Genomic DNA, 23615 nt, shown 5'->3' with positions numbered 1-23615 from the left:
AGACATGTGAAATCAGAATTAGCTGCCATTGTATTTTGCTCTGCTTGATTAATAATTGACCATTGCAAATACTTTTAAAAAATGTTGTTAGTTTAATTGTATCTTTCTCCCAGTTGCTTTGCCTCAGGCCTTATATTTAATATAACAAATAGAGCTGTTCTACTTGAATGGTCTGATAATGGAGCTTTAACATCTGTTGATCTATTAAAAGAAAGAATCCTCACCGGAGAGGAAGAGAAGTCACTGAAACTCAAAGCAGATTGGAATTATAAATGCTCAGTATTTTTGAGTCTGCCTCTGCACTTTCTTTCACATGAGCAGCCTCCATTCCTGGTGTCAGGTGCACCCTTGCGTGCTGCTTGACACTGTTACATTCCATATGGTTCACACTGCTGTGAGATGAGTACTGCCCTTTTGGGACCTACTCATGCACAAGTTCTGTACTTCAGAAAACTATCCCTTGGAGAAAAAGGTGAATCAGATGAATGCAGCCAATGTTCTAGGACTTAACCTCTAGGGAGGATAAACAAAGCTGGCTAAAGAAGCTTGTTCTGTTGCACTCTGCCATACATTGAACTTGGCTGGGATTTGTGCAATTCTTTTTGTTTGTGTTACCGTTTGGAAGGAAGACATCAATTTTATGGTGACAACAATATTACTAACAAAATAATGGATCCCGTTGGTTATTCTCTCTCTTTCCCTTTACACAGGGTCACCCTGGGCAGTCTGGACCTAGAGGCCTGGCTGGCCTAGATGGCTGCAATGGTACCACTGGGAGTCATGGCATTTCTGGACCAGATGGATTTCCTGGCCTGCCTGGACTGCCTGTATGTCCCAACTCAAATATGGTGTTCTGTAGTCACTAAAACAGGATTTGCTTTTTGTGGCATTGTTGGAGAAGTAACTGCCAAGTACTTAGGAAGAACCCAAAGAATCTTGAGTTTATTAGAATTGTTAGAGCTCAATTTTCTTATCCACTCCGAGAATAAAATGAAGATTCTGTGGATAATATCCTTTCCCTCACCTGCTGCCATCACTGCTTTGGATGCAGCCCAGGATATGTGTGGCTGTCTTGGCTGTGAACTCACACTGACAATTTTTCAGCTACAAGTACCCCCAAGTCCTTCTCCGGGGCTGCTTTAAATCCATTCATTGCCCAGACTGAATCTATGGTTGGGATTGCCCCAACTCAGTTGCAGTGTCCTGCACTTGAGGTTTACATGGGCCCATCCCTCAAGCCTGCCAAGGTTCCTCTAAAAGACATTGATGTGTATTTGAACAGAGGAGTTATACCATATCAAACAGGTTCACGTTGGTTGTCAAAGGCCTAAAATGAAAGGGAAATCTAGTATGAACAGTAAGATACCAGAGAAAATGTTTGTAGAACCCTGTTTTTCTAAAGCTGCAGGAAGTCTTTACTTCTCATAATAGCACAGCTTCTCTAAAGAAGCAGAGGTGGTACTTTTACAGTTAAAAAGTGGGAGCCAGGAGTTTGTCTTGTTCATTACACTAATTAGATATTCTTTCAAAATGAAAGCAGTATTTTATTGAAGAAATTTTTTTTTTGCTTTTATTTTTCTTTTTAATCAGGGTCGTCCTGGCCCAAAAGGCCTTAAAGGAGAACCTGTTTTTGCTCAAGGGAGTCTTAAAGGAATGAAGGTAAGACTTGTCATCACACAGGAGAAAATGCAGTACACTAAACTCTTTAATGTCCCACGGGCTGCAGGGCTGATACTGCAGGTTTAGTTGCTTGTGGTATCAGTCCTGAGTGAGTGCAGAGCTGTGGAAAAAGCCTTGTAATAACTTCATTAATGACAGCACAGAATACCCTCAGAACCTGGAATTGCTTGGTCTTTGAAGAGATTTTGTTCATCCCATACTGGGATGCTGGGACATTGCTCATCCTGTTACTGTTCAGTGCATGTTACCACTTCTACTGTGAGATTCCAGCTTCCTCTCATTGTTTCTTGTACTGGAAGGTACTAGAAATTTATCAGTCACATTCTCAGTTTACATACATGCTTCATTAAATATTGAAAATATTAAAAACTTCACTCTGTGATGTAAGGCCTCTCACACTGGCTTTACAGGTTAAAATTAGGAACTCTTCTAAAATTCTATCCACATTATATACCCTTATAAGTTCATAAAATTAAAATAGGTCTTTATTAATTTACTTCTGTATTTATGATAAATTAAGGTAATTTCATATTATGATCACATGCTTTTGCAAATTTTATAGCAGTCATATAGTATGAGTTTTTATAGTGTATTTTCGGTGGTTTTGTAGTTATTATTTTTTATGCCACTTTATTTTCTCTTGTTACTCATAAATAAAATGGTTCTAATTTCTCTAGAGGTCTCCATTACCCAATTCATATATGGAAGCACAGATTTCAAGATATTTTCCCATTTATACTTGATCTTATATTAAGTGATAGCAAATATTTCTATTTATACAAAACTTGATGTTCCTTATAGTTCGTAGCAATAATGTTGTGTAATTTTTATATATGCATTTATGATTTTTAGGGTGAAAATGGTCTTCCTGGACTGGATGGAGTTCTTGTAAGTTATTTAATTTGGAGCATAATGATTTTAAACAATATTAAGTAGGTACATTTTCAGGTATTGGTTCTCAAGGATCCTTTTCAAATTGATGGGAAGTATATTTACATGTGTGACACCAGTAGCAGTTCTAGATTTGTAAGGGTATGAGTGGATCCACATTATGGTGGATGAAGTCTAATTTTTCCTATTGCTTATTTCATTATTCCTTTTTCAAATCAAACTCCCTTCTACTATTGAACTCTGTGACTAATCATATGAAATAAATTGCTTTATTTAAATATTTAAATTGGCTTACTTAACTAGAGGATATTACTTATTATTCCCTGGGACTCACTTTCGGTATGGTATGATGGAGTAAATGCTACACATTGTCTATTTGTCTCTGTTGTCCTATTTGTTTCTATTTGTCTCTATTTGTCCTCTGTTATTTTTACAGGGCCCAAAAGGTTTTCCAGGTCCAATAGGTCCTGCAGGGCCCATAGGATTACCAGGTTTGCAGGTATGAGACCTCTGCTGTTGTGCTGTTTTACTTGTTGATGGAACAGTTCAAACTGTTGGCAGTTTTCCCTCCCCTTTCCCTTGTATTTGTGTCATGACAATGAGCAAGACAGCCTGTGCATCTGAAAAGACTGAGAACAGCTGACTTCTAGCATAGGATGCTCTGTCTTGGGTAGTTTAATCTGATCACAAGAGCAAAAATTTCTCTCTGGAGAATCCAGAGCAGCAAACAGGACTGAGGGCTTCAGCAGAGCTCTGCAGTGCTCTCTGCAGACACCTTGTTACACTGTTCTGAGTACTTTCTCATCTCAGGGCTTGGGGGTAATAGGCTGATCTCTGATGTTTGGAGCCTTTGTTGTCATAAGCTATGTTGAAGAGTTGCTTTTTCAAGATCCTGCAAGAAAATTTCTATTGGGCAAAGGTAAAACCAAACTACTTTTTTGTTTGGTTTAAGTTGAAGTTTTCTCTTAATTGACGATGTTTCTGAAAAGGTGTGCTATTAGAGATCTGAAGACTGGAGGGCATGTGTCTTGCTTTTGCTTTGGAGGCAAGAAAGGTCAGGTACCACTGTAGAGCCCAGCTTTGCTCCAATTATTTGCATCCTAATTAAGTCAAAAGGAATAAAATCTTGATCTCGTTTACATTTAGGGTCCAGTGGGTCCCCCTGGGCCACCAGGTCCAAAAGTAAGTAGCTACCTTTCCTGTTTTCTTTTTAATTTTTTGGTGTTTAACAGTGCTGTGGGCTCAGATGATAGGGATGGTGTTGTTTCCTGTTGTTTTATTATTCATTCATCCATTAATGATTTTTTCTCTCTTAGGGTAACATGGGATTAGGCTTTCAAGGAGAGAAAGGAGAAAAGGTAAGTGAAGCTTGTTTTAATATGGAAAGAGTATTAAACAATGCTCCAGAGTTCCATCATAGCTTGATCCTCTAGGAAGTGGCTAGATTCCAGCATTTTCTTCTCTTTGACTGACTGGCAGTTTAAATACTAAAGAATCTTGCTGCTTCCTTATTTGTTGGTACACTAAAAAGGATGGGAGCCTTTTCTGAGTGAAGAGGAATGTCTTGGTTTGAAAGACAGGTGTCTGCTCAGGAGCCTCTCTTGAAATGGAAAATGCAAACCCTCTCCATCCAAATTATTATAATTTTGAAATTAATAAGCTCTCGGGCAAAGATATGGGAATGAGAATGATAGTTCTTTACTAGGAAAATTAAAATAAAAATACAGTAATACAAAAAACCAAAACACTGACAGAGCTAGAATACAACCTGATGCCCCGTTAGTCAGGGTACTGGTAGCAGTCCAATTAAGTGGTGGCTGCAGTCCTCCTGGAGTGACAGATGTCGTTCTGTTGAAGCAGTGGTCCTGCAGAAGGGTGCAGTTTTCCTCCAAAGGTCCAGTGATGATTTATCCTCTGGGAATCCAGTGGAAAAAGCTGCTCTGATGTTCCAAATGTCATTTTTTATCTAGGTAGGAAATGCTTGGCTCCTCCCCCTGGGTGGAGCATCTCACAATGGGATGATGTAATCTTATCAGTCATGCAGTGGGACTCAATGACCCATTAACAGAAGATATCTCCCTGGAGGAAGGATGGGTTGTGGAAAAGATAAAGAACAATGCCTCACCTGGTTTTAACAGATGGCTCATTCAGAGAAGATACCTCCCCTGGAGATAAGGATCACAGTCCCACCTGGTTTCAACATATGGTGATAGAATACATACTTTTGGTTACATCCTGCATTGCAACCCAAGACAAAGAAGAAGGGGAAATCTCAAGTCAGTGCAGTGTTTTCATGGTTATCAAGACCTGAGGTCATTAGACATATTTTGAATCTCCATTTTTCAGTTTCTTTGGACCATCACCTCTTGAATTGAGTTATTCCAATGACTTCATTCTTCCTGACTTTCATTACATTATTTGGGTCAACTGGTATGAATTTATAGTCTCACTATCCTAAATGAGTGTCTTGCAGTCTGTGTCAGAATTTACACAGGCAAAAATAGGGCTTCAAGTTCTCAGTCGAAGACTTGATTCTGCTGATTGATTCTCCTTCCACAATTCTAATTGTTCATTCTCTTCTTTTATTTCATATTTCTCCCCAAAGTTTTTCTGAAATGTTTTCGTGTTGGTTCAATAGCTGAGCCCTTTCTTTATTTCTTGTCATGTTTTATTATCCACAAGGCTTTGGAAACATGCATTTTTTTCACCCTGATTTTCCATCTGATTTTTTAATTCCCATAACCAGAGTTCCATGGCAGCATTCAGGTGCACAGATTTATATACCTGAGATATAACTTAAGTGTTTTTTCTTCTGATCTGTAGGCCATTTCAATAGAAAATCAAAGCATGGTCTGCTATGCTAATATCTTCCTCTTTTGTCTACAGGGTGATGTAGGGCTGCCTGGGCCCCCAGGTCCCCCACCATCCACTGGAATACTGGAATTCATGGGATTTCCAAAGGGGAAGCAAGGAGAAAAGGTCTGTAAAATCAGTTTACATGCACTCTCCTTCTCCATGCTCTTTCATTCAAAATGAACCAAATTATTGAACAGTGAGAGCTGTTATATTTCCAAATGAAAATAATTTTCTGTACCAGTTTATTCTGTCAAATGATTATTGAATAAATATATTCATAGTTCAGGGCATTGTGGACCACTAGTGAATACACATCTCTCAGAAGACGAAATCTGGAAGCTATTTAAAGGTTTTTTGTCATTAATCCTAAAAATAAGTGAACTGTAGTTTGTTTTTGTTGGACCCGTGAAATTGTGTCAGCTGAAGCAAAAAAATCAATTTAGAAAAATAAATGGAATCTCCAGATCTTTTGCCTTAGTGCACACTACTCTGAAATAATCCGATTTTGTGACCTTTGCATTGTTATTACTGAGATATATATTTAGGTCATCAGTGTTTTTATGAAAGCTGTGTGGTCCTTGAGTTAACGATTCTCTAGACACATGAAATTTAGGCATATTGAATTAATCTGGGACTTATACAGGCTGGTTTGGGAGCCCAGTCTGACCTTGCCTGAGCCCCTGTGTAAAGTCATGAGAGAGATTGTTGCATTTGGTCGATTTACATTAGTGTGAGGTAAGGCTCAAACAAACCCCATTCCTTTGGGCTCACTCTGGAGTTTGTAAATAAAGTTGTGAAAACATTGCTGTCTCATCATGTGTTCTTTTGCTGCTTTCATGAAGCACTGTGCATGTTGCAGTCTCCTAGATGATGATATGAAATGCCTGTAGTTTGACTTGTAGTAGTTGTGGACACTAGAGCAGCAGTTCCCAGGCAGTGGTATTTGAAGCCGTGGGAAGTGGCCAGAGGATGCACTAGCACTGGGCTGAGAGCCTCTGATCTGACACATGGTGACACAAACCCAGTGCACTCGCTGACAAACAAATTACAAAGCTTTACTTTAGGTGTCAGGTGTGTGGCAGGTGGATAGGGGAAGGTCTTGCTTCCACAGGCACAGTGATTATTGTGTTTATCTCTTTCCCCTTGCTAGGGTGAGCAAGGTCCTCAAGGATTTCCTGGAGACCAAGGATTGCCTGGCATCCCGGTAAGGACAAAGGAGTGTTTTTAACATGTACCTAATAGAGGTTAGACCGTTCAGTAACCTCCGAATAGCTCACAAGACCTCTACAGGAGTTTCTAGGCACCAAAGAACTTTGAAAATCTGATAAAAATGTTCACAAGACTTTTTGAAGAGTGTAACTGTAATCTGATAGTTTTTTGTTCTGTAGATACAAAGAATATAATGCTGTCCTAGTACAGACTTACAAATCTGCCCAGATTTCAGTACTTGCAGCCTGCTGTTCGCAGACTTGCTCAGAGTTCTACCCGTGGCATGGCCACTTGATGGCAGTGTTCCTTGTCCCATAGACATTTTTAAAAATCCTATTTTTTTTCCTTTTATTATATCTAAGCATGTATTTTGTTGTTTTACTTTAAAGCTGCAGAGCCATGCAGATCTTTCTTTCTATCCGTATACACCCTGTTAAAATGGGCTATTTAATATGAGTGCTCATCAACTCAGCCTGGTGTTGCATCATCTCTATATGAATTAAGAAAAACCGTTTACTCCTGAATTCCAGAGAGGTATTTCCGAGCTTAAAACTTTTTGTAAACAGGGGTTGTTCCAATAAGTTTAGGGAATAAATACTTTTGGGAACTTCTGGCTAATAAGATACATTGTTTGCCAGTTTCTTCTGTGTACAGATGATCTTAGGAGAAATATGTGCAAGAAAAACCTGTTCATGAAGCACAATTTGTTATTAGCCTTTCTGGACATGTTCCATTATGTGCATATTTAGCTTTATGCATCATAAGAGACCTGTTGAAGCTGCTGAAATTGAACATATGTACAACCTTAACCACAACTGTAAGGTATTTTAAGATTGAATCCTGGAAATTGCTTAACTACTGTAACTCTTCCTGAAATTAAATCCTAGTGTTCTATCTCTGAATTTGATGCTTCTTGCTGAGATTTCCAAATGTTGAGTGTGAAAATACTAGTTTTGTGTCATTCTTGGGCTTTGGAAGGGAAAAGCATGCTTTGAGCATTCCCTTGAGCTGCTGCTGTTAAGAAATGAGACTTTAAATAATTTCTCAAAGTAGAATAGAATACAGAGTAGCATTGGCAAGTCTTTGCTGCCTATAACACACGAACACTTACAGTTGGTACTGAAATATGTGCCATTGTTTAAATGGATGGAAGTCTTGGGGAATAAAGCAGGTACTGTACTGCAGATACTGCCAGGTCTGATTGATAGAAGTTTTTCTTCCTGGTACAAAGTAGTCCCAGCAGAAACAGTATGTTCCTTTTGTCTTGCTGTTGTACTGTATGCATAAGTAAATGGGTTTATGTTGTCTTTACTTGGGGATATGTTGTTCAATTCCAAACAGATCACAGAGATTAAATGTTGACATTTTTTCTCAGGGCTTTGGAGGCGCTGGAGAAAAAGGAGAAAAAGGTGTGCCTGGCTTACCGGGTGGCAGGGTAGGTAACTTCAAAAAAGACTTTAAATACCTGTTCTCAAACACGTGAAGTGGGCCTTTCATCAACAGATGCATTCCCTGCAGTGATATCTATGCAACAGGAAGACAAAGACATTCTGTTCTTTGTGTACAGAATAAATTGATAAAAAGTCTTAAACACACTAAGATTTATTTGTGATTATAACACCTAAGTTCCTAGTAAGTTGAGACCCCATGACTTCCTTAACTTGAACTGCCAATTAGAAAAACAATGGTTAAATAGGATAAGCCTGCTTTTATCAGTTATTTTGTTAAATTCTTTATATTGTAATTGGTATTAATTGTGACATAAGAAAAGCAGTGGTAGCTTCTCCTTTTGAAAATTTTAATTATTTGATGCTGAGATATTTGAAGCCTCATCAAACTGAGATGGAGCTTCTAAAAGTTACTGTCTTTACTGTTCTAGGGTCTTTTGGGACTTGATGGATCTGAAGGAATCCCAGGAAGAAAGGTGAAATTTCTTTTATTTTTTACTGTACTTAGTCACAGAAGCCTTTAAGATCTACTGACTTCCTTATATTGTGGCTTCAGGTTCTCTGACGGATAAATATACCTGCCTTATTTAAATACTTAAGCTAAGTAGAAAGTCCACAAAAAACAGTAGATCCTGCATCTCCCAGTGTTACTTTAAATGTTTTGGTGCCAATAAATTTTTAGAAGGGGAAAACAATGGGGGCAAAATGTGTGGGACAAGGAAAAGAATGTTTTAGACTCTTCATTTTGCAAGCATTTCTACAGTTCTGTGAGAACTCCTAGTGTTCTCCTGATTTGCACACCTTCCTCCTGCTCGTGAATTCTCACCATCTTCACAGCACAGGGAGGCCAGAAGGAGCTCTGGTATTTTGTGAGTGCTGAGAAATTGATGCTTGATTACTTGAGGACTTTTCTCTTTAATTCTTCTTCAAATGTGTGGTAGGACAAAAACTCTGCAACAAAACTCTTGGGTTCAAGGTATTGAGGGTTTAAATGGCAAAAATAAAGGAGCAGGAACAACAGAGCTGGCCAAAAACTAAAGAACTTTAATGGAAAATTAAACAGGGACAATGGCCAGAAACCACACGCTGTATGGGGACAAACTCCGAGGACCAGAAACAAGGGAGGAGTGACAATATATACACTTGGGGGGAGAACTTTCTGGATTTATAACCATATAGGGTGAATGAGTAACCAATAGGGGAATAGAACTTGGACCACTTAACATAAGAGCACTAAGGACTGTGGGAAGAACATTTAGATTCATCCTAAGTTAAACAAATGTTTCCCAGGGGTTGAACCTGGTTCTTTTTTGGTGAAATTTGGCTGATTCACTGTCCCAGGCAGGCTGACTCCCATAGAATTTAGTTTGTGGTTTGAGTCCACGCTCTGCAGATGTTTTAGCTAAAAGATAATGCCATGTACTGTCTCACCGTGTATCATTGTTCCCTGGGATTTTGCAGGGCCATCCGGGTGTTCCAGGCTATCCAGGACTGGATGGAGTTGAAGGCATGAAGGTAACTTCTCACTAGAATATTTTTTTTTTTAAGGTAATTGCATGAATAAATTACTATCATTGCTCCAATCAAATCTCCTGTTTGCCCTTATATCACTGTCATTTTCAGTATGTTTCAGTTCCTCGTTCACTTTATCGTTAAGCATAAAATGAGTGGTTGCTGAGCCATGAACACTTGGGTATTTTAATAATTTTTCAGTTCTAATCATTGAACTTCATGACTTAGTACTGTAGGTGTAGCCTTTCTCATCTCCTTAATCCTTACACCAAATTTATTGGACTGTTGAGGCAAGATTAGGTGGAAGTAAGTGAATGTTAAGATAGTTGCCAAGGCTATCTGAAGTCTGGGATCACACATCAACAAGTATGGACAAGCCTGAGAATGTGTTCAATTTCTTGTACTAGACAGAGGTGACGCATAGCAGACATTTTGTGGGTATCTTATAATTTGGGCAGTCAGACAGCTGGAAACTGAGTGGAAAATGATGGGGTAGTAGTTTGCTGTGAAAACACAGATCTGCCACCAAGATTGCAGACTTGTGAAATGCAAGTACTGAAGGGATTTTCTGTGCAGAGTACATGGAAGAAGTAGTATTAGACGTTTCTGTACAGAGAAGTATTACTGGAAGAAGCAACAAAGTGTGCACTGCCTTGGCTCACTGCATGGTGTTTATATGATAAATATGATGGCAATTTGGACAACAGTAAAATTTTGTGCTTGCGATGTCAAGGAGGATCTGATAGTCTTTGAGAGTGTCAGTGAGATGAGGGAATGACACTGCAGTTTGTCACAACTTGCTTGTTCTATCTGGATGATTTTATGAAGGAATCAATTTTTCTGTAAGCTTCTATTTTTGAAATTCAGTATTCCAAGGCAACAGATAGCTGCAGTGATGAAAGCTTTTGAAAATAAGATAGGTCAAAGCAACTTTTACCATGAAGTGAACAGATATTATCTACCTGATTATTTACCATTGGTCAGTGTGCTGACATAACTGGTCTCCAGTACACATTGTGTATACATGTCTGTGCTTCCTATTGAGGTAATTGGAGACCTTCAGAGGATAGCTGGATAGTAGCAGCCATCTTAATTGAAGCAGCCATCAGTTTCATCAGACAGGAACAATGTAAGTCAAGACAGCAGATGATTATGAATAGCAGAAAAAAGTGAATTCTTCAGCAAGACAAATTATGGTTACTCAGTGAATGGTCACATACCATAATACAGTCTGCTTCCTGACAAGCAGCCTCCTCTCCATCACCTATCTGAATGTGGTGCTTATCTGTTTTCTTTACAGGGTGAATTAGGTGACATTGGTCCCCCAGGTCCACCTGTCATTATTGACAGGGAAGGTGTAGTCATTTCAGGTACACATTTCCATTTTGTTTTGGAACTCATCTAAAGCACTTCTTCCGATCCAACTTTCTTACTATATTTTACCACTTCCCCACATTGTATATTGAGTCTAATCCTTCCCTTGTTATTTTTTTCTTTATTTGTATTGTTTGACTACATATATATTTAGTCCTTTGTTTATAACTTCAGAATTTAAAGAAAGCCATCCATCCCCATATTGCAGAATGATGTATTTCAAGGCAGAATGAAATGTCTTGCCTGGGAGAGACTGTGCATAAGCACAGGCAAGTGCTTGTCTGCTCTGTAGAAACACTTCAATCTGTCTTCAGTGTACCAAGGAAAAATTAATTCCTGGTGCTGTGTGGTAAAGGGTCCTCTAAATGTCATTCTACTGTTATTTGTTGTCCAATGTGGTAAGAATATTGTTGAGAAAAATTAGCTTCATTAATGCCACAGATGACTGAAGCCTGAATGGGAACAGTCTCTGAATCCATAAAGGTAGGGGACAAATTGCATGGTCTCCTTTTTCCTTCATATATATAGTCAAGTTTGAAACAATCTCTGTAACAGCTCAGGAGGAATTTTCCCCAATATTATTAACTTTGACTAACAGGCTTCCTGCTCACAGCTTGGCAGCTTTTGCTATCTGTGAGATCAGTGGCCACTACAGTAATTGACTGAAGAGTATTTCAGCAGAAATTTGGATGAGATTTTCTTCCTTGTTTTCCTCTTTCTCTAATAGGTGCCCCAGGTGACCCTGGAAACGTGGGAATACCTGGTCCTCCAGGAGATGAAGGGATCATTGGTTTACCTGGCCTTCCAGGGGCTCCAGGGTTTCCAGGCCTGGAGAGAGGTAAAGCAACTGCTCCCAGTACTCTTGGCAGGCTGTTTGCTGTGGGTTTTGTGGAGAAGTTTCTGAATAGTGGCCTGGAGATGGTGAAAGTATTGGAGCAAGCCTCTCCCTGCTCCTTCAGCTGGCTGATTTGCAGGCTGCTGTATGAGAAATAAGAGGCAGGGATGAGACATAGGGAAGCCAATTGTGTTGACTTGGATGGGAGCAGAATTAGCGCCACAATTATTACAGCTCAGCTAAGTCTTCATGTGTCAGTATTTGATGTGGCAGTGTACACAGGAGGCTGTGGTTTGATTTCCATTCTGAATGTGTTGATTGGAATAACTTTTCCTACCTTTTAAATGATAATGATTTTTTTTTAAATTTTTAATGACTTTTTATATTTATAGTAAAGGGCTAACTGATTGGCTTGATAAACCCACTAGGGGTGCAACCTATTTGTCCCATCTGAGATCTCACTCAAAAGTTTTTGTTTTACTTAAATGTCATCTGGGAAATTCTGGCCTGCAATAATCCAGAGACTAGGAACAACTAAGAAAATCAGAAAATAAACCCCCCTCAGTCTTTCATAGTTAATTGTCTGATTGATCACAGTGCTCTGAAGTTTTTTGGATGACCAAAGCAGGGTGTAAATGAGAGCCAGTTGGTCCCTCCAATTAGTACTTTTTCCTTGGTGTAAAATTATGAATTGTTCTGTCCTAACATGATTGCAGTTCAGGGTACAATAGTAATTATCTTAATATTAAAAATACTTCAGTGTGTTTGCTGCTGGAGAGCTGCTCATTGTTTTGTTATTGTCTAGATGGAATGGGCCCTGGAGGGTCTCCAGGTATTCCAGGAGTCAAGGGTGAAGTGGGAGAGCCAGGAAGAGCAACGATTGGAATACCAGGCCCTCCTGGCAGAGGTGGCTTACCGGGTCTGCCAGGAGCACCAGGATTGCCTGGTTCACCACGTATGTAGTATTTTTACAACTATTTTTGTATTGGATTCAAAGTGAAATAGGATAAATAATCATTTATGTATTTAGTTATTTTTCAGCAAGAATTATTAATCTGAAAATTGTTAATGCTTGACTGACACCTCATTGTGATTGTAGCTTACAAATTTATATATATATATATCAATAGACACTCCTATAAAGTAAGACAATGGACCTAATTATTGTTAAGCATGGTAGCCTGAGAGACTGAAACACAAAGTTGTGTAGACACAATTTATGACACAAAGGACTTTGAAGGTCCAGGCTAGTCTCCTGTTTGCTTAGGTAAAGAACAGACCATGACCTTATGAACAACTGAGGTAAATGTCTGTCTTGTGAGCAAGTAGTTTGGGTATCAGGAGTCAGATAGGATGCCTGAAGACACAGTTTCCAGACCTAAGGAAATGGGATTTTGTTTTCACATGTTCATTTGTATGAGTGTCCTGATTAAATTAATTATGCATTATTTTGTTTTCATCAGAAATTGAGTATTACAGCTTTATCACGGTTGAATTTATGAAACTTTGTTTTACCATTCTGCCATAAGCTGGTGTTTTTGAGAGCTGACCCTTTGGGACAGGGGACAATGATGGAGCCAGCGAGCATGGTCTGATAAAATGGTTTTCTGTGGAGAATAAATAAGTGTTCTCTTATCAATAGCTTTTTGCTAGTCAAATCTGTCAGACTTTTCTGCAGAGTCAGTAAAGCTCCTGTGGCTAAGTTTAGCTGATGGCTGTGGGTTGTTTCCATGGAGCAACAGACGGTGCTGGTCAGCATTGCATCTTACTGTTGTCACAGAGAGGAAGGGTTTTCAGACAGTGTAGTGTTAGATTATCTTTGATTGCTTTCTGCTTCTGTTTTCATCAGCTTATGTTTCATTCTATTCAGCATATAAAGAGTTGTAGATGACAATCCTGCAGTCATGAAGTGAGGGACAGGGAAAGTCTCCTTAACCCTTTTGCCCTTTAGTATCTTTCCTGATCTGCAACCACTGAATGAAAATCATTTGCCCTTTTTTTACACTATGTGTCCACAGTTTGGTGAGTTCTTTGGTCAGCTGGTAAATCTGTGAAGAAGTGCAGTGGCAGAGTAGAGGAATGAAACTCTGTTGTATCCACACTGTGAGAACTTTTGCTTTTCTGTGTGAGGAGCTAGAAGAAAATGTGACAGAGAACTGTACTTGGTACCAACCAAGATCAATCTCCTTGTGCTACATCCACAGTTGCAGTTTTGTCTGGTGCCAGTTGCATCACTAATTTTATAAATCAGTAATGAGCTGGAGATCAGCCTTCTCATGGCTTTTCCTTGCCTTCTTTCTGCATATAGGCCCTTCATTCTCCCCAGTGATAATCCTGAGTGGAAGGACTGGGGCCCTGGGGGAGCCTGGGCAAAGAGGGCTTCCAGGAGCTTTGGGTCCAAAGGGCTACAAAGGTAATTGACTCTTGTTTTGAGAGATCTTTTCAGCAGACATCAGGCTGAAAGATATTTACACGTGGTTAATATTCTAAGGGATGGGTCGTCAGTGTTATTATGAGAAATCACAGGAGGGATTGAAGGAGCCAACAGGCTTTGCAATTTAGAGAGAGTTGTGCCCAGCACTGTCAGTAAAGTCTTATTTCTTCTTACTCTCCTCAGGCAAATAAGCTGATAAACATATCACGCCCAGAAAATTAGCTAAGTAAGTTATACTTTAAAGCCATGAGAAATAAATAGAAATAAAATCTTGCTCGTTGCTTTTTGCAATAGAGGCTGTAAATGACAGAAAAACTTAATTTTATTCTCCTCTGTGCTAAAAATGGTGAGAATTTGGGTCCTAGTGTGTGACAGAAGCAGCAGCAAAAGCCACGATGGCACAGATATCACTGTGCTTGGTGATTGTTTGGGTCCATGGCCAGTAACAATTCAGGGGGTCATTGTAACCTACTGTGCGGGGGAGTATAGATTTGCTTTCTTTGATAACTATCTCTTAAAAAATGCGCAAGACCTCCCTAAAACTCCCCTAAACCCATCTGTATAGGAAAGCTGAAACCTTTGGGAAGAGGTCTAGAACTGCTGAGGTTCGTGCTTCACATGGTTATTTGGTGATGGGCATTGCATGGAAATTAAACTGGAGAAAACCTGAGCTCCACTTGCTTGGCACTCACATCACATGAGCAGAGGAGGCATAAAATCAAATCATATGAGAATGGCTTTGTCTTAATTGAATTAAATACTGCTTTTGGAGCTCTTGCAACTGAAAAGGGTCTTTATCCAAATGAAACTCAGTTTGGAGAGTTGACTATTTTCCAGGAGAGGCAGGTGATTGTGCTTGTGATGGAGGAGGTACAAGAGCTGGTCTTAAAGGCATCTCAGGTCCACCAGGTCCGTCAGGAAGACCTGGTGTACCTGGTGCCAAGGGCGTTTGTGGAGACCCTGGCTCTGTGGGAGCACCAGGACTGCGAGGCCATCCGGTAAGCCAAGAAGAGTTTATGTTGGTTGTTGTGAATTACAGGAGTGGCCATGTGCAGTTGCTGGTCTTGAATGTAATGAAAGCAGAGCACTTTTTTTTTTTTTCATAATTACTTCTATTTGTGTGGATTTAAAAAAAAAAAAGCAACCTAGAAACTGATCTGTGTAAATAAACGCAGTAGAGATACTATCATACTATAAAAATGGGAGAACAAATGGTTCTTAATGGTTCTGAGAACTCCACATTCATCAGTCACGACAAAAACCAGTAAGAGTTATTAATCTCAGGACTTCTTAGAAGTAGACATACATGGATTAGACCCCGGCCTCTCCCTAAGTGAGGGCTGGCTGGGGAAGCAATTATACATGTGCATGAAGAGAAGATCCATAAAATCAAACAGGGAGATCTTTCCACATCATTACTCATAGCTATAAAAACTGTGCACCACAGATGGAGTCTGCTTCCTAACTGCAGTGTGCTAAATACATTAATGAGAGTTGAGCTCTGCTCTTTATCAAACTACGACCATAACAAATAGGATTTTCCAAAGTGCTGAGCATTGATCATTGCAAGTATTTACTTCTGAAAATTGTAGTCCACAAACATACTAGTCTATTGTCTTCAGAGTGTCTTTATCAGTGTCAGTAAGTGCAGCACACCAAACAATAGGGAAGAAGATTCATTACTTGGGTCTCATTATATCATGAGTGATGTAAAGTTCCCAGATGCCATGCAAGATTGCTATCATTATTACCAAGGCTTGGCTTGCCACTATGAAGCTGCAATGACAGAAACAGCTGAAAACAAACAAGCCTTTTCCCCCACCTCCTCCTCCCCCCTGCCCCTCCAAGTTAACGTATAAAATAGGAAATCCTCTGGAGATTCTTTCTGATCTGGTCATTGTGTCCTGTCCTCGTATGACGTTTTTAAGAAGCAAACCTTTTCTCTGCATGTTCTTTATGTATTGGTCTTTAGGCTTCAGCTGGTCAGCAAGGACTTCCAGGTCCTAAGGGAGAAAAAGGGGATCCGTCCTATGCAACAGTCAAAGGTGTTAGTGGGGATCGTGGTGCGACAGCACCCAGAGGACCTTCAGGCATCCCAGGAACTCCGGGCAGGGATGGACTTCCAGGCTTGCCAGGCCCACCAGGCCTTCCAGTAAGTTCAGATTAACTTAGCAGCAGTGGTTCTGGAATAAGGAGCAGAGAAAATGGCCAGGCCTGGCAAACTAGTCCTGATTAGCCCTGTGGTAAATCTTCAAATACATAAAAAGCTCACGGTCCCTGAGCACAAATTTGTCTTGGTCAAGTTTAATAATTGGCATTCCTAATGTCTCTATCAAAAGATAAACCTCAGTAGACCCTAACACTATTCTATGTTGAGTCTTAAAAGACAAAAGATATTGTAGGCATAATTATGTGTGAAATCTTGAAATAAAAAAATCACACCAGAACCTTATCAGTTAAAAAAAAAGTAAATGTCTTTCAGAATCTGTAAGATTTGCATTTTGGCAAATACAGCATAAAATATTCTTTGTAATATTTACCAAGTTTTGCTGCGTTTTAAAATAAAGATGGATGATTTACAGTGATATCTATGTATCTTTTCAGACTCATGTGAACCTTGCACAGAATCAACCAAACTCTTTTGCACTTTTTAAAGTTATAGTGGTGGATATTCTTTCTGCATCCCTTTGATTTTCAGCTGTAATTGTCTTTGTTGTGCACAGGGTGATGGTGGACTGGGTTTCCCAGGTGAAAAAGGTCTGCCAGGATTACCTGGCTCCAAGGGCCATCGTGGAGAAACTGGTTCTCCTGGCATTGGATACCCAGGTCCTAGTGGAGTTCGTGGACCACCGGGTGACACTGGAATGGATGGGTTGCCAGGACAAGCAGGTCTTCCAGGCCCTCCAGGTAGGTATTCCTGGGTCTGCTCTTATTTTAAAAAGAATAAAGTTGCAAGTCAAATGGTACTCAATTTACTACTGAGCCTGTGGCCAGGCCAGAAGATTGCATTGTGGGCTCACCAGGCCTCACATAGCAGTCACAGCTTTCTCAACTTGTCATGTTCTTGAGGATACAGATACTCAAGCAGTGCTGAAATACTAAGAGTATTAGATGGACTTACTCCCTGACTATTGTTGGAGAGCCATTTTACACCAAAGGTAGTTAGGAAGAGTGATAAAATGAGGCTTTTGGAAACACCAAATTCATTGTCCAAATAAAAATAGTAATTCACTGATATCTGAGGTGTCTGATTCAGTTTTCAGAACTATTACTCTTATTGAAATAAGAGTTCCAGATTTTATTTTTAGAAGAAATGGTAATACATTGTATGAATGAACAGGTGTTGATGAATATGATATTGAGGTTGTCAAGACAGTCAGGTAGGGAGTTCAGTTAAGACTTATGTGACCAGCTCTGGGCTGTGTTTGCTTCCTGAAGTACTATAGTTTGGCTCAATTGATGTGTCATTATATGCACCTAAAGCATACCATAATGATAAGTGATAAAGTAAGTAAATATGGGTTTGATAATACTTTAAATATGATGTTTTATGCTTGGGTTACATGGAAATTCATGTCTAAACATTTATGGAAAATGTTTTCATTACAAAATGACTGCAGAAAGCTGGTCCCAGTGTCTTGATTCCATGTCAGCCATTTAAATATGACTTAAAGGTAACAGTACTTTTTCTTTGTCACTGCTGATTTTCAGTGTGTTTTGTATGCTGTGTATACTTGGCTTCTAGGTTTGTAATTATGTCTGTGTCAATAATGCAGAGCCAGTAATGGATTTGGAGACGTAATATAGTAGCATAGATTTTCTCGACTGATAAAGTGGTGCTCTGAGTTCAAAACCCTTGGTGTTAGACCACCACAGTGAGAAGAGTTGGCAGAGGAATCTCAAACCCAGAGGGAGGTGAGAGCAAGGCCAGGGCAGCACCGGGAGGTTGCCAGATGTGCCAGATGGCGATAGTACCTCACACCAGTGTCACTGTGTAAACTGTGTAAACTTCTTTCTAATTCAAGTCACATGCAAATGCTAAAAGGCTTTACTAATCCCTAGAATGCTGACATATTTGTTCAGTAAATTTTCTCTTACAGAATCCACTAAATTAAAATTGCATTGTGAGATAAGTAAAAGTAAAATGTTCTGTGCATGATCTGAACTCCATTTATTTTGTGCAGCACATCAGAAGCCAGCTTCTTATGAATGCTACATTAAACTTTGGGAACAATGAACAGTCCTTTGGGAAGGGAGAGTATTTATAGCCAGAATACTGGGGAACGTGAGTAGTGGTTAGCCAGTTCAGTTTGCACCTCCACAGAGATGTATAAGAAAACTTGTGAGTGCATTTTTCCTCCCATACTAGGAAATAATTTGCATACCTTAAAAGATCTTTTGACTTAGTAAATGTGTGTGAGTAGAAGAAATAATAATTTATTATACTGTCCAAATTGAAAGGCCTTATCATGAAAATGAAGAAAGACCTTTAAAGAGTCTGTGATTTTGTACTAGTTTGAAAGCAAACCAGTGGGAGATCCCAAGTCAGAACTACAATTTAGTAAGAAAATTAAGATAAAGGTAGTAATACGGTATCACTGGCTTAAACTGACAGAGTCAGAATACAACCTGACACCCTGTGAGTCAAGATGGTGGTAGCAGTCTGATTAAATGGAGTTTGCAGTCCTGGTGTGATAGATGTGGTTCTGTTAAAGTGGTGATCCTGTAGAAGGGTCTGGTCTTCCACTGAAGGTCCAGTGGAGGTTATGCAGCTCTTCTCTGGGAATCCAGTAGATAAGGCTACTGTGGTGTCTCAGTTTATATCCAGGTAGGAATGCTTGGTTCCTCCCCCTGGGCAGAGTATCTCACAACAGGATGATGTAATTTTATGAGTAATTCGGTGAGGCTTGATGGCCCATTAACAGAAGATATACCTCCTGGGAATTATCAGGGATGAATCATGGGAGAGATGAAGAACACTGCCCCACCTGTTTTTAACAGATGGTGATGGAATATATGCTTTTGCTTACATCTTACACTGTAACCTAAGACAGACTTACTGAAGTTACCAGGTCAAAGGCACCATTGAGGAATTTTCAAATTTGTGTCTTAAAACAGGGTGAAACAGTCTGGCTTTGGAAGTCTGACTCTGTTTCTACCTGGCATTATGTAATTACTCCAAAATGTTAGAATTGCCCGTATTTCACTTTAATGCCTGACATTATGGTTTCCTAATTGTTTAATTTCCTTGACACTCAGATATTATTGTGCCAACTGTGAGAAGGTAAAGTATTAAGTAGCTGGGGAAGGTAAAGTTTTGATTATTTAATTTGTACAGTAAACCCTACTTACATAATTATAAGGATACAGTTTATTTACATTTTGGTTATTCTCACATGAAGTATCCATTGTTCAAGTATTCTACTGCTAACTAATGTAAAATACAGAATATGCTCTTGTACAGAGGCATTTTTTGAAAACTTGCATAAGATAGTTCTTAGGGTCATGTGATGTGAATGGAATTCTATTAATTAAAATTTCCCCTTCTATGCCAGGTGTACCCCAAACGCCTGGTTTTTGAAAAATGTAATTTTTATTGTACTGTATGTCTCAGAGAAGGACCTTAATGCTTTATTTTACAATCATTCAGCATCAGGCCCACATAGGATTGCAGAAAACCAGAAATAGAATGTTTCTTTTGTGTTGGAGATTGTTCAGTCAAATGTGATGTGCTGGCAACTGATAATGACCCGTAAATTTCATTCTGCTCAAGGTGGATTGCTAGTGCAAACAGAGCCTTTTTTTGGGAGGTGGGAGTCAGTCAAAGAGCTCTGCAATTGCTGAGTCTTGTTTGCTGCTAATAAGCTTTTAAGCCATGTGGTTATTTCTTAGTCTGGGAAACTGTAGAAAAAAACAGTTTTAGAGTAAGGCTGAAAGAAAAAAAACCCTTGCTATTCCACGCTCCATGCATGCACATCTCTGCCCTAACCTCTTGGGGGGAGGTTTGTTTTAAACACCTGTCAGTATTCTCTCTCAATGGATATATTTCACTTTGCCAAGTGCACATTTGTTTTAGAATTTCATGCAATAGCAAACTGGTTTTACACAGTTTAGAAACTTGCTCAAGTATTAACAGTTAAGAATACCTGTCAGCTCCCACTGACTTCGAAAGCTCTGAGCCTGGATCTGTTGGAGTCACAGAGCCCCTGCCGTAGGGAGGACAAGGTGCTGGGTGAAATCCTGAGTGTCATACTACAAGAAGTCCACAGCAAGAGATACTGACTTTTACTCATCATGCAGCAAGTCAGTAAGTAGGGATGAGGTCAGACAATTACCAGGTTCTGAATGCCTTTTACTTAACTTCACATATTTGAGATGTCAGCAATGCTTGATGTGCTTAAGTTCACTCAAAGCCACTTATGATGTGTCCTGTAAAAAACATCTGGGCACTCGATGTTCCTCTTCTGTCTCTGAAAGGGGCTGTGTGCAATCTCAGTGTTTCTTTGTTGTAGGTATCACCTTACCCTGCATAGTCCCTGGAGCATATGGGCCCCCAGGGATTCCCGGCTTCCCAGGACTGCCAGGTAGGGAGACAAGATGATGTAATGCATTGGCTGACTGCCAAGGAACACTTATTTTTCAAAGATGATAATACCTCCTAATTAATCCTCCTCCAAGTGGTGGTTATTCCAGAGGGTTAACAATGCCTTTTTTTCTCCCCAAAGTGACTAGGCCTAAATCCCATGGAGGATCATATTGACTGCACCGTTTTTTAGCCTTCGTGTAGCCTTTAACACAAACACTCTGCTTCTGTCTTTATGTAGCTCATGAACAGCCATAGCTTTGAGACTTTATTTAGCTTAAATTGTGAATCCAGCACCAGCTTTGCAAAAACATTTGATCCCATTTTCTTGTGCTGTGTTTTTGTCTTCTGCTATTAGTTTGTTGATATTATTAATTAATATGTTTTTACCCTTAGGTCCTAAAGGCAGCAAAGGCTTTTCTGGCATTCCGGGCCAACCTGGGTTACATGGGTCTAAAGGACAGCCAGGGTCTCCAGGAATAATAGGCTTGCTAGGGGAACCTGGTAAGAGGGAAGTTGCTGGGGTTTTTTTTATTGTCTGATCAATGTGTACAATACTTTATCAAAAGAGTTGTCTGACCTTCTTCGTCACTTCTGCCTCATACATTCATAATGCTTCACTGAGTGTTCCATTGTGCTCCTTGCAAATGCAAGCAAGGGACTGCAGCTTGAGAGAAAGCAAAGGAAATATTCGGGATGTTTATCACCTGCCTGTAACACTGTATCACTACTGGGAGAAGACAGTCAACAGTTTGTTTCTCCGGAGACCATTGTAAAGTGCTTTATTCCAGTTTAGATTAACCACAACCTTAGTGTAACACTTATTTTAAGCCCTGTGGTAAAGGCACGCTGTACAGTATTTAGACTCATTTTAGCCATGAGAATTTCTGATGGTTGTGTAAAGAAAGAGCAAGAAACAAAGGTGATGAGGGTTAGGGGTTTTGTCCTTTTGCTTAACCTGTGACCTAGTGAAACCAAGCTTGAAATACTTTCTACAGCTGCAGCTCCTACATGCTTCTACAGCATTCTTTTCTTGAAAAAATCCCCCCAAAACCAAAATCTTTCAACAGTTTCATCACTTTCTATCATCAATTATTGTTTCTAATTCAGTACTGAAAAACTTTGCAACTTTTCTAGCAACTTTTTCTTTCATGGAAATTTTTTAAATGTATATTTTATTTGAGATGCTATTGGAAGTAGTACTCTGTACTTCTATTGAGTGACTTTTATGGGTCTTCTCTTCAAGGCTTCCCTGGACCTCGAGGAGAGCAAGGCTCACAAGGACTTCCAGGACTGGATGGAACAGATGGTTTACCTGGGAAAATGGGTGCTCCAGGCTTAGCTGGAATAAAAGGAGCTCTTGGAGATCTATTTGGTGCTGAGAGTGGAACCTTGGGAGAGCGTGGCCGACCTGGACTTCCAGGTGATAAAGGGGTTACAGGTGATACTGGATTTCCAGGACCAAAAGGTAAGCACTGATACTGCTTGTATCTGAGAATATCAAACTGTTTTTCTTTCAAAGACCCTGCCTCTTTGCAATCTCTTTGGATTGATAAGATAATGCAACTCCCCATACCTATTCATTGATGGTGATTTGCTGGTTTTCTGTTAGAATCTAAAGCAACTCAAAGGCTTTTATTAAAACTCACTTTTTAATTAAAAGTGTGAATTTCTCTTTATTTGTTCTGTAACCTCCCATCTCTCTGTTTCCAGGGCTGGATGGAAGACCAGGCCTCCTGGGTGTTAAAGGTGAACAGGGTCATCCAGGATATTCAGGTGTCCCTGGAATGCGGGGACCTCCTGGCCCTGGAGGTACTTTTGGCATTAAGGGAAAACCAGGACCCTTGGGGTCAGCTGGCCTTGCAGGAGCACCAGGTATGTAATGTTTTCAAATGAAGATAGGTAGCTGAGCTGAGCTCTGTGGTGTTGAAGTGTGGGAGAAGTTTGGCATTTGCTCAGAGGAAGCTCTGACCACTGGTTAGGGGTAACAGTGCAGAATTTGAGCCTGTTGACCCTGACTGCTGGGCAATTCCAGCCAGGAAATGTTACCTCAATACTGTAGAAAGTACAACAGAAAGATAGAAGAAAGCATCTTAAATGTCATGATGTTTTTAACATCTTTGCTCTTACATGTTGGCTGTATCATTAACTAATCTTCATTTTCCATTTTCATGACAATTAATTTCTACTGTGTGAGGTTGCTTGAAATGTGATTTAGATTGAAAAATTGTTGACTTTCTCAGGACAAGCACTTGTCTTTTCTGTTTTCTCTTTGCTGGGGCAGAAGGCGACTTTATTTATCTTCACTTCAGAGGAGTTTAAAAACCACCACTTGAGTATAGCGGTATCTGTCAAGCTGCACTGACTAAGTGTTTCATGACAGTATGTGAAAAGACTTGACAACCAAGCAAAGAGAGACCTGGGAATTGGTAGATACTGGTCTGGGACATATAAGTACTCTTCTGACATGTTGAATGACAGTGCTGAAGCACAATGGCAACAAATGAATGAAAGCAGTAACATCACTTGACATGAAAATTACAGAGTTTTTAATTTTTAAAACTTTTAATATTAGTATTCCTTCTGCCTCTCTATTGTTTTACATTTATGGTCTGTATGCCATATTTGATTTTTCTTCAACTGTTTTTAAAAACCTCCCATTGCTAGGATGATAAGCTCCAAATTATGAAGTTTTTTTGCAGCTGTTGTCTCCCTGAATCATTAATTTCTTTTGTAGCTTTGTTCTTTCTGTTTACATATTTTGTCTGTTTTTTCCTTCACCATGTTTCTATT

The 23615-nt window shown here is 39.6% G+C and overlaps 1 protein-coding gene across 4 annotated transcripts in view; it reads left to right on the top strand.

Annotated features, from left to right (window-relative positions):
* The window catches only part of COL4A6 (collagen type IV alpha 6 chain), a 126991-nt gene that overhangs the window by 89696 nt on the left and 13680 nt on the right, over window positions 1-23615 (top strand). For 2 of the 4 annotated variants that reach the window (XM_088173272.1, XM_088173273.1), the window contains 22 exons: window positions 711-827; window positions 1591-1659; window positions 2533-2568; window positions 3008-3070; window positions 3718-3753; window positions 3888-3929; window positions 5458-5550; window positions 6578-6631; window positions 8012-8071; window positions 8516-8560; window positions 9546-9599; window positions 10897-10966; window positions 11698-11808; window positions 12611-12760; window positions 14114-14218; window positions 15077-15237; window positions 16212-16391; window positions 16963-17146; window positions 20752-20823; window positions 21219-21326; window positions 22069-22290; window positions 22536-22697. In XM_088173272.1, coding sequence (XP_088029398.1) covers window positions 711-827; window positions 1591-1659; window positions 2533-2568; window positions 3008-3070; window positions 3718-3753; window positions 3888-3929; window positions 5458-5550; window positions 6578-6631; window positions 8012-8071; window positions 8516-8560; window positions 9546-9599; window positions 10897-10966; window positions 11698-11808; window positions 12611-12760; window positions 14114-14218; window positions 15077-15237; window positions 16212-16391; window positions 16963-17146; window positions 20752-20823; window positions 21219-21326; window positions 22069-22290; window positions 22536-22697 — 2194 coding nt within the window. Of the gene's footprint in view, window positions 1-710; window positions 828-1590; window positions 1660-2532; window positions 2569-3007; window positions 3071-3571; window positions 3626-3717; window positions 3754-3887; window positions 3930-4606; window positions 4884-5457; window positions 5551-6577; window positions 6632-8011; window positions 8072-8515; window positions 8561-9545; window positions 9600-10896; window positions 10967-11697; window positions 11809-12610; window positions 12761-14113; window positions 14219-15076; window positions 15238-16211; window positions 16392-16962; window positions 17147-20751; window positions 20824-21218; window positions 21327-22068; window positions 22291-22535; window positions 22698-23615 lie in introns of those variants that run through there. The other 2 variants (XM_088173274.1, XM_088173275.1) reach the window with 2 other exon arrangements.

This window comes from Sturnus vulgaris, chromosome 14, assembly GCF_052056855.1.
Source record: "Sturnus vulgaris isolate bStuVul1 chromosome 14, bStuVul1.hap1, whole genome shotgun sequence".
Lineage (NCBI taxonomy): Eukaryota > Metazoa > Chordata > Aves > Passeriformes > Sturnidae > Sturnus > Sturnus vulgaris.
Note: the sequence above shows the minus strand (reverse complement) of the source record. Positions and strands in the feature narration are given on the sequence as shown.